Here is an 11,698-nt window from a genome sequence, read left to right as displayed (position 1 = left end):
ATACAGTAGGCTACAGACACACAGTAAACCAACACACATACAGTACAGACACACAGTAAACCAACACACATACAGTACAGACACACAGTATACCAACACACATACAGTACAGACATACAGTATACCAACACACATACAGTACAGACATACAGTATACCAACACACATACAGTAGGCTACAGACACACAGTAAACCAACACACATACAGTACAGACACAGTAAACCAACACACATACAGTACAGACACAGTATACCAACACACATACAGTACAGACACACAGTATACCAACACACATACAGTACAGACATACAGTATACCAACACACATACAGTACAGACACACAGTATACCAACACACATACAGTACAGACACACAGTATACCAACACACATACAGTACAGACACACAGTATACCAACACACATACAGTACAGACACACAGTATACCAACACACATACAGTACAGACATACAGTACAGACATACAGTATACCAACACACATACAGTACAGACATACAGTACAGACACACAGTATACCAACACACATACAGTACAGACATACAGTATACCAACACACATACAGTACAGACATACAGTACAGACACACAGTATACCAACACACATACAGTACAGACACACAGTATACCAACACACATACAGTACAGACACACAGTATACCAACACACATACAGTACAGACACACAGTATACCAACACACATACAGTACAGACACACAGTATACCAACACACATACAGTACAGACACACAGTATACCAACACACATACAGTACAGACACACAGTATACCAACACACATACAGTACAGACACACAGTATACCAACACACATACAGTACAGACACACAGTATACCAACACACATACAGTACAGACACACAGTATACCAACACACATACAGTACAGACACACAGTATACCAACACACATACAGTACAGACACACAGTATACCAACACACATACAGTACAGACACACAGTATACCAACACACATACAGTACAGACACACAGTATACCAACACACATACAGTACAGACACACAGTATACCAACACACATACAGTACAGACACACAGTATACCAACACACATACAGTACAGACACACAGTATACCAACACACATACAGTACAGACACACAGTATACCAACACACATACAGTACAGACACACAGTATACCAACACACATACAGTACAGACACACAGTATACCAACACACATACAGTACAGACACACAGTATACCAACACACATACAGTACAGACACACAGTATACCAACACACATACAGTACAGACACACAGTATACCAACACACATACAGTACAGACACACAGTATACCAACACACATACAGTACAGACACACAGTATACCAACACACATACAGTACAGACACACAGTATACCAACACACATACAGTACAGACACACAGTATACCAACACACATACAGTACAGACACACAGTATACCAACACACATACAGTACAGACACACAGTATACCAACACACATACAGTACAGACACACAGTATACCAACACACGTACAGTATACGAGTAAGACGCGCAAACGCGGGAAGCGAACGCAGCTCGTAACCATGACTCAGCCATAACCATATAAGGAGTCCCCAAAGCAGCTATACGTCCAAATATGGAGTGCGTTGCATCAATCACAAACAAATCACTCAGCTCCATATATGGGCACAAAGCTCTATTAGCACACACACACACACACACACACTTTCAACTGACTTTAACCGTGTGTGTGTGTGTGTGTTTCCCCTCCCCACCACCAGGAGAGAAGCCCTACCGCTGTACGTGGGAGGGCTGCGACTGGCGCTTCGCCCGCTCCGACGAGCTGACGCGCCACTACCGGAAGCACACGGGCGCCAAGCCCTTCAAGTGCGTGGCGTGCAGCCGCTGCTTCTCCCGCTCCGACCACCTGGCGCTGCACATGAAGAGGCACCAGACGCCGTGACATCACCGTGACATCATCGTGACATCATCGTGACATCATCGTGACATCACCGTGACATCACCGTGACATCACCGTGACATCATCGTGACATCATCGTGACATCACCGCCGTGACATCACCGTGACATCACCGTGACATCATCGTGACATCACCGCGACATCGCCGCGACATCACCGCGACATCATCGCCGTGACATCACTGTGACATCGCCGTGACATCACCGCGACATCACCGTGACATCATCGCCGCGACATCGCTGTGACATCACCGTGACATCATCGTCACATCATGAGATGATGTCACCGGCATGACATCGCCATGTGATGTCACGGTGTGACACTGCACTTCAGTCACACGCACGCACACACACACACACACACACACACACACACACACGCACGCACACACACTTGTGTTACTATACTCGTGAGGACGTTTTAGGAGGGCAACTTTTTTTTTTTTTCACAATGACCATTTCCTTTTTGACACTTTTAAAACCTTAAAGCTGGAAATACTCAAATGGACATTATTAAACATAAACCTCGAAATGTCTAATGTAAATATCTGCCTAATTGTGTAAAAGTGTAAAACTAAACCAGTTTTTTTTTTTCTTATCATGAAACTTTGCCCTCCTCACAACGTCTACGTCTCAAATTATACTATGATTGTGAGTATGTTAATTTGGGGCAAATATCGCAACACAGCCTTTTAGCGTGATGCACGCAGGCACACACGCACACGCACACACGCGCACGGACACATGCACGCACACGCGCACGCACACGCACGCACGCACAGATGCACACACTGCTGAGCAGATCAAAGGTTTGACGTGTTGTCGTGAAGTCTTCTGGCTTGTAAATAGTTCTCCTCTATGCTGAGAAATGAAAACAACTGGCAGAATGTACTGTACTGTACCCTCGACATTCATACTTGACTCCATGACGTTTTAAACCCGTCTAATGTTTTCAAAACAACACAGAGAGAGAGAGAGAGAGAGAGAGAGAGAGAGAGAGAGAGAGAGAGAGAGAGAGAGAGAATGTTTGTATCCCTGGTACTATCGGTTGCCGTAACAACCGATTGGCCGCCGTACGCTTTGTTATTCAAAGTCCTTTCTCTCTTCTGTCACTCGCCCTCTTTCTCTCTCTCTCTCTCTGTCTCTCTGTCATGTCTTCCTTTGTTTTCTTTTCTGTTCCATTTGTCTGTTTGTCTTTCATATCATCACCTGTCAATCATATCTTACACCACTTGAAGAGACAGACACTATAGGCATGTGGCGGGCAGAAGGACGGACGGGCGGGCGGACAGGCAGACAGACAGGCAGGCAGAAGCAGACAGACAGACAGACAGGCAGACAGACAGACAGACAGACAGGCAGACAGGCAGGCAGACAGGCAGACAGGCAGGCAGACAGGCAGACAGGCAGACAGACAGACAGGCAGACAGGCAGGCAGACAGGCAGACAGACAGACAGGCAGACAGGCAGGCAGACAGGCAGGCAGGCAGGCAGGCAGACAGACGTCATATAATATCTAAAGGCATGTTGTTTGTTCAGTAATTATATTTGACATGAATGAAACCCGTTGACGTTACACGATATCACACTCCATGGCCTCGAAGCTGGAATGCGTATAGCATTCACTAAATATAGATTGTAGCCTACTGTATATATAATTATTTTATATATACACGCAATCACTTTCATTGGCCATTTCTGGCCCTAGATGTCCTGACCTCTCCTCAGTAGGCCCTATAGATGTCCAAAATGGTTAGACTACTTTTCAGGATTCACATTAAAAAAAATAGCAAAAGCTTCTGTGCTGCGGCTGCATGTAGTCTGATCAAGTATGAGGCCTTAATTTACGAAAAACACAAAAAAGCGAAAAACATGGAGATAAGAGGATTCTGCCTGACGACAAGTCGACAAGGATGTGTTATAATATATGTTTTATGGGGCGACAAAAGCACAAAACACCTTCTGTTCGCTCTCGGCTTGTGAGTGTATAACGACCCCCCCCCTCGCCTCCTCTTTTCATTTGTATTTATTCATTATTAGTTTTTTGAGCATTTCACTCTTCAAAACGTTTAACTCCTTAAAATGATTACACTGCGTTAACCACTTAAGCATTGTTTGTTTCATATACTTTCATCGCATTGTTTTTTTCTTTTTTAGATTGTTCTGTTTTTGAAGAAGGTTTAGCCTAAATATATAAAATCACCTCAGGTATAGAATCAGAACTCAACCCTCCTCTCTGCAAACAAAGGCAGAGAGTTGGTTTGCATCTTTTGCTTTTTTTCCCCGCCAGGTTGCAGGTTATTGCAGTGTTGCCAAGTGTGCTCATTATAAGCGACTTTGCGTATAGAGCGCCGCAGTCCCCGCCCCCTTTCAGAAAAGCGAGTGGCCCAGGAAGTGAAAGCCCCATGCATTCTGCCATCGGCACTTTTAATATAATTTATTTAAAGACGGTTACGCCGCGGACAAAGCCAATTCGGATCGTGACGAATCATGACAATGAACACAATATTTTGGGACGATCAAATCATTAGAAAGAAGAAAAGAAAGTCAGGAGACAACACTATTTGTTTTATTTTTCGTCTTATAAATTATTTGATCGGCCCAAAATATTGTGTTCATTGTCATGATTCGTCACGATCCGAATTGGCTTTGTCCGCGGCGTAACCGTCTTTAAATAAATTAAATTAAAAGTGCCGATGGCAGAATGCATGGGGCTTTCACTTCCTGGGCCACTCGCTTTCTGAAAGGGGGCGGGGACTGCGGCGCTCTATAGGGGCTTCTTTCTAAAGTGTGATGCTGCTCATTATAAATAATAGCCGCCCTACATCACTGTGTTAATTTTGACTAAAATACTATTTTGATATTCAGTCGACTAAGACTAAACAAAGTATCATAAATAGGACTGAAACTAAGCGGCCTGTTAATCAAAAGACTAAGAAGACAAATCAGAAATTAACACCGCTATCAGATATTTGAAAATAGCAGATCTACAATATACGCATTATAGGAGCTGTTGTTGTTTTGTTAAAGGAGAATTCCATGCTAGAATGCTTTCTTATCTTTCTTACCTTTCCTTGTATAGTTGTTACGTCCCCACCAAAGAGGTCCAGGTGCATCAGCGCTGGAAGGGGGGTGCGGAGGGTGCTCCAGTGCTGGTGGAGAGAGAGGAGAATTTTTTTGACATGTCACAGTCTATCATAGCTCTGATTCATAACCTTCTACTGCTTCTACGATTCTGCCCTGGGCAGACAAGACAAGGCTATGGGACTTACAATTTTAAATCTCAAATCGAAATCAGACCAGCCTCTCCTCTTTGGCGTAAATAAAAAGAACGTTTTTGCTACTCACCAAAACAAAGGCGGGTTGTGTCAATAGAAAGACTACTTTCCTTAGTGGAAGCACTCTGAGCCCCCCCCCCCCCCCCCCACCACACGTATAAACGGTACTTTTTGGCCAAAAAGGGATATTTTTTCACTGGAGGAAAAATATCCTCTATGAGGCAGTTCTCTGGGCAATATCAGTAGAGGGCGCAGCGGAGTAACTAAAAATGTTTTTTTCCCGGTGGAAACAAAATCCCTTTTTGGCCAAAAAGTACCGTTTATACGTGTGGTGGTGTGGGGGGGGGGGGGGGGGGGGGGGGGGGGCTCAGAGTGCTTCCACTAAGGAAAGTAGTCTTTCTATTGACACAACCCGCCTTTGTTTTGGTGAGTAGCAAAAACGTTCTTTTTATTTACACTAAAGAGTAGAGGCTGGTCTGCATTCATGCGAGCGGCGGAAGTTGAAAGTAACATAGCTCAAGGCTACGCATTAGAGCTATGGACCAGAGCATTAGAGCTATGGACCAGAGCTAAGTCTATCAGAGCGTGCTGAATGCAGAATGCACAGTGAGTGAGTTGACAGATAGACACGACAACATGACGAGACAGAAAAAACCTATTGTAGTTTTACTTTAACCTGCACCAGGTTTCAAGAAATCTAACCCAAACAACAACACAATAAGAGTCACACACTGTTATTATGATTAACTCGGTTAACTAGGCCCTAAATAAGTCATTATTAGGCCAATTATATCCGAATAAGACCCGAAATGTTTCGCTCGGCCACAATTTCCCTCCCACCCTTCAGCTCCCCCTGGTATAAATACCTTCCAGCGCCCCTGTCCAGGTGTTTTTTTTTGTGCAAAAACTCCTTATTGGCTATTTTCCCCTACCATAAGCCCTCAATGAATTGCATTGCATTGAATGGGAATTGAATGGGGGCTATGGGGTGTTATGCTAGTTCGCTTATTTCCATCGAAAGAAGTAGTAAAGTGTGCCGCTTGGGATATTATTTACATTATGAAGAGAGGATATATACAAAGAAATTATCATTTTGAGCGATGGAAATAAGCGAATTAGCACAACACCCCATAGCCCCATTCCATTCAATGCAATTCATTTAGGGCTTATGGTATAGGGGAAATAGCCAATAAGGAGCTTTTGCACAAAATAACACCTGGACCTCTTTGGTGGGGACGTAACGACTACAAAGAAAGCCTTTTAGTATGGAATTCTCCTTTAATCAAAAGACTAAGAAGAAAAATCAGAACTTGCTGTCGAAATTATAACAGCGCTATCAGATATTTGAAAATAGCAGATCTACAATCTACGCATTGGGAGCTGTTGTTGTTTTGTTAATGTTTGAAAACAGCTGCTAGAAAGAAAGAAAGAATGAAACTGTTTGACTGACTGGCCTGCCTTTTGTTGCTTATTCCTTCTGCCTTTGTTTTCCTAGACCTGGTTGTTTTGCTTGTATCTCTCACAGATCTGGCAAGCGCAATGACTGGCACGCAGCTTAAAACAAACACAGGCCTGTTTTCATGAAGAACATTCATGAATAAACATTCACGTTTATTTAAACGTTGGTTGAACTTTTATTACTTTTATTTTATTTACGTCTTTTTTTTTCTCTCCATGTCTTTGTGTCAAAATGCAGTTAAAGTACCAAAACTGGAAAGTAGGCCTATACTCGTTATATGCCCACATAATTAATGTCCCATTTCACACATTTTCAAATGTATAAGATGTTTATATATATTTAGGCCTATAGATAAATCATTTGAAAGTAGCCGATGTGACACATTGTGACCTTGTAGATCGGCTATTTTCAAATGGCAAAATCATGTACAGTATATGGGGCTGAAGTGGTTAATGTAATGTTTTGTAATTATAATCAAGATCTACAAAATTACCTTTTTTGTTTGTTTTCTAAACTAAAATCTCCCATGGGGTGATTGATAAAGTCTCTTTCATTTTGCTTCATCCAGGGAAACAAGTTCTCTTCCATTCCCAGTTGCGGTGTGTGTGTGTGTGTGTGTGTGTGTGTGTGTGTGTGTGTGTGTGTGTGTGTGTGTGTGTGTGTGTGTGTGTGTGTGACTGTGTGTGTGTGACTGTGTGTGCGTGTGTGTGTGCGCGCGCGCACACGCGTACAAAATTAAAAGAAGACTTTGTACATATTTAGTTTTTATTTTATTTCCTGTTATTGATTTTATTTCAGTTTTTACCACGAACAAAAACAACATGATTTTTAGACGGGTGTTGCAGAGAAATGATTGGTTAATTCTTGTGTGTTTTTTTTTTTATACTTGTGTGAGAATGAATCAGACGATACGTAAATATATATTTACATTTAAAAAAAAAGAGAACAGAACAAGTTTTGGTTCATCGTTGGTGTCATTGTTTCATGTTTTATTGTTTAATAAATAAACATTGTATGAATCTATCACTGTGTGGTTGGTCTGCAGTGTTGTTATCGTCGACTAAAACTAAGACGAGAAATGTTCGTCGACTACCTTTTTTCACTGACAAAACTAAATGGAAACTAAATGAAAACTAAGCTATGAGGACTAAAACTAAGACTAAATGTATTGACAATTTAGTCAGTTAAAAACTAGACTAAAATGTTAGGAAGGGACTATAGTGGACAAGAGATTCAGTATAAGTCATTTTACACTTGGTTGCATGCTTAAAATAGCAGATCTACAAGCTCACAACGCGATGCGTCGTGAGCTTGTAAAAAGTGTAAAAACTGTCATTACGACGGCATCAAGGCCCGCCAAAATACATCTTAAGTCGACTAAATCAACTGTAGATTTGGTCGACTAAAATCTTATGACATTTAGTCGACTAAAACTAGACTATAACACTAAAACATTCCAGGTGACTAAAATGTGACTAAAACTAAATTAAAACTATTCAAAAGACTACGACTAAAGCTAAAATCAAATTTTGCTGCCTAAAACAACACTGGTGGTCTGGCCACTTCCTCCCATGTGTTGCCTTGTTACCTAATCAATACAAAATAAAATATGAATAATTAAGAGTCATATGTATGTAGTAGTAGGCCATAGTAATACCCCCTAGAACTCTCTCGGGTACCCCTAGGGGTCCCCGGACCCCACTTTGGGAACCCATGTCCTTTAAGCATTACATTCACAACATTATCAGCAAAACCGCCTCTTGTTTACAATATGCAAGTCCATCAGCAACATGTATTCTTAATAATCTTTAAATACACTCATGAAAGACTTCACTATATATAGCCTACTGCATCAAGAATCTGAAAATATACAATGGAAGAATATAGCATTTTTTTTACCATCAAGATCTTCTCAAAGAATCCCCACAAACAACAGGTTGCTTCTTATTATTCAAGACGTTTTTTTTGTAGTGTAACCCTTGACCCTGCACCCAGAACACGGCACTCTTAAAGTGACAGTGCCACCTGGTGGATTTACATAGAACTACAAGACAAAACAAAACAATATACCGGTAGAAGGAAGAGGCCCCATTTCTTTACAATCCTCCTTCTGTATCGCAGTTATATTTACAGGCAAATAACTTGTGTTTTGATCAAATGTCAGTGTAGAAACGTGTATAGGTAGGTACGAAAAGCTCTCTCTCTCTTTCATGAAGAATGAAAGAGAGAACACAGCCATAGAGAACAAACTGTTAGGAATCTGACCATTAAGGTCCAGTTGAAAACACAATGTCACATGACTGATCTGGGCCAGGCCAGGCCACGACGAATTGAATACATTTTAAGGAGGGATAAGCCCCATGCAGGCCATACAAAATGTGTCCTTATGGAATGTTGCATTATTAAATATGTGTTGCATTATGATCAGTTGTGTCATGCAGTGACAAGTCTCCTGAGGAGAAGTCTGAGGCATGTCCTGGACACGTTATCACCACCAACGTTCAAGGTGGCCCGCGGGCCACATCAGGCCCGCGGGACCATTATGACTGGCCCACCAATGAAAATCTAAAAAAAAAAGAAGAAAAAAAAATCTGGAAAATGAAATAAAAATAAATAAATCTGAATGAAGTTATCTTTAATTACATTATTATAAGTAATACTATTAGAGTTGTACTATTACTCGAACGAAAATAAAAGCTTGGGGGGGGGGGGGGAGATGCAATGCAAATGAAAGACATATACTGTGTATCCCTATTCCCTGACATAATTTTATAGCTAAACGGACAGAATTCTATTTTATTTGAATGATGAAACCCAGCTGCCATTAATAGTTGGAAATGGAAATGGAAGACAGACAGACAGCTACTCATGGACAATTGGACAGGCAGGAAGGCAGAGAGCTACTCATAGACAGGCAGACAGACAGCTACTCATGGACAATTAGGCAGGCAGGCAGACAGCTACTCATAGACAGGCAGACAGACAGCTACTCATGGACAATTAGGCAGGCAGGCAGACAGCTACTCTAGACAGGCAGACAGACAGCTACTCATGGACAATTAGGCAGGCAGGCAGACAGCTATTCAGACAGGCAGACAGACAGCTACTCATGGACAATTGGACAGGCAGGAAGGCAGAGAGCTACTCATAGACAGGCAGACAGACAGCTAATCATGGACAATTAGGCAGGCAGGCAGACAGCTACTCATAGACAGGCAGACAGACAGCTACTCATGGACAATTAGGCAGGCAGGCAGACAGCTATTCAGACAGGCAGACAGACAGCTACTCATGGACAATTGGACAGGCAGGCAGGCAGACAGACAGCTACTCATAGACAGGCAGACAGACAGCTACTCATGGACAATTGGACAGGCAGGCAGGCAGACAGACAGCTACTCATAGACAGGCAGGCAGACAGCTACTCATAGACAGGCAGACAGTGAGACAGCTACTCATTGACAGACAGACAAATAACTATAGGGGAGAGCAGGGTCGGTTGATGCGCATTTTACTAATCCCTCCCTGCACAGAGATTAATTAATTTCAAGTAACCAAACTTTTTTGTGAACAAGATACACTTGTCCTCTCCCATTACCCCGAGTGTTTTTTAATTTTGGTGAAACGAGTCGGACGCAATCGGCAAGCAAAGAAAAAAAACCTTTCGTCCTGTCAAAAGCAAGATCAAGGACGAAAGACGCGGAAGTAAGAGCGAGATCACTTTGCTTGCCGATTGCGTCCGACTCGTTTCACCAAAATTAAAAAACACTCGGGATAATGGGAGAGGACAAGTGTATCTTGTTCACAAAAAAGTTTGGTTACTTGAAATTAATTAATCTCTGTGCAGGGAGGGAATTAGTAAAATGCGCGTCAACCGACCTGTCTCTCTTCCAGTCTCCGCTACTTAAAGCGTGCAAAAACACAAAAGGGTCTGTAGCTCCGTCAATTTTAGGCGGAAATGGATAATTTTTTGTCTGCAAGGCTTTCGGGCACTGTGGAATCGAATGACGTCACCGGAAATATGCGACGAAAAGGCGTTGTATGGTATCCACTATCCAGTCCGAGGTGCAACCGTCCTACCGCACCAACTGACCCCGCTCTCCCCTACTCATGGACAGACAGACAGACAGGCAGGCAGGCAGGCAAAGAGCTACTCATGTTATGATATTATGTTATTATAACAGCTTGTTATGTGCAATAATTTGTGCAGTTATGGAAACGGCTCTTTGTGTTTATGCAAGAAAATGTAACACATTTATTTATTTACATATTGTGTGCATGCACATTGTACTTTGATACATTTTGCGAAAATAAAGCAATTGAAAGAGAGAAGTTATCAAGTATCATTAATGTCGTAATTTTATCTACTGGCCCCTGGCCCCTTGCCATTTTTGTAATGTGGCCCACAGGTAAATCTATTTGAGTATCCCTGGGCTAGGCTATGGCTCCACTGCTGCTGTACGGTGCGTGTTCTTATGTCTTCACAGTCACACAAGAAGCGAACGCCTCCTCCAGAGTCCTCCTCCATCAAAGAACAGATCTATTCATTCGTCCAAAGCAACCTTTTTAGTTGTGCTAGTGTGCAGTAAAGATGTTTGTCAGAGTATTTTAAGTCCTACTTTTGTGTTTGTGTCTAAAACTATCATAGAATAGTTTTCAACAGGCTTAGGCTATATCAGCTATTCTACGTGTGTTCTGCGATACCAGTACAAAAAAAACACCATGACACCACTGTTTTTTTCCCTTTGCTGTTTATTGATAATACTATTATTAATCAATATTATCATTCATACAGTTGTACAGAACCATACATTAACATCCCATGCACTCAGTGTTCTATTTAAAAATAAATCACAGTACATCATGTGCCATTCCCCCCCCATTTTTCTATATACATGTACATGTAACATTATGTAACGCCCCCTCCCGCACCAGAGTAAGTGTCCAAGTGACAATCAATGA

General features: G+C 42.0%; 1 protein-coding gene across 1 annotated transcript in view; it reads left to right on the top strand.

The window, feature by feature from the left end:
• klf5l (Kruppel like factor 5 like) overlaps positions 1–2,895 on the top strand; it is a 33,320-nt gene extending 30,425 nt beyond the window's left edge. Inside the window, exon 6 of the mRNA XM_080781231.1 lies at positions 1,802–2,895. Coding sequence (XP_080637357.1) covers positions 1,802–1,983 — 182 coding nt within the window. The 3' untranslated portion in view covers positions 1,984–2,895. The remainder of the gene's footprint in view (positions 1–1,801) is intronic.
• The last annotated feature ends 8,803 nt before the right edge of the window (positions 2,896–11,698 follow it).

The sequence above is a fragment of the Protomyctophum bolini genome (assembly GCF_963924005.1).
Source record: "Protomyctophum bolini genome assembly, chromosome: 13".
NCBI classification, from domain to species: domain Eukaryota; kingdom Metazoa; phylum Chordata; class Actinopteri; order Myctophiformes; family Myctophidae; genus Protomyctophum; species Protomyctophum bolini.
This window is presented reverse-complemented; position numbering and strand designations above follow the sequence as displayed.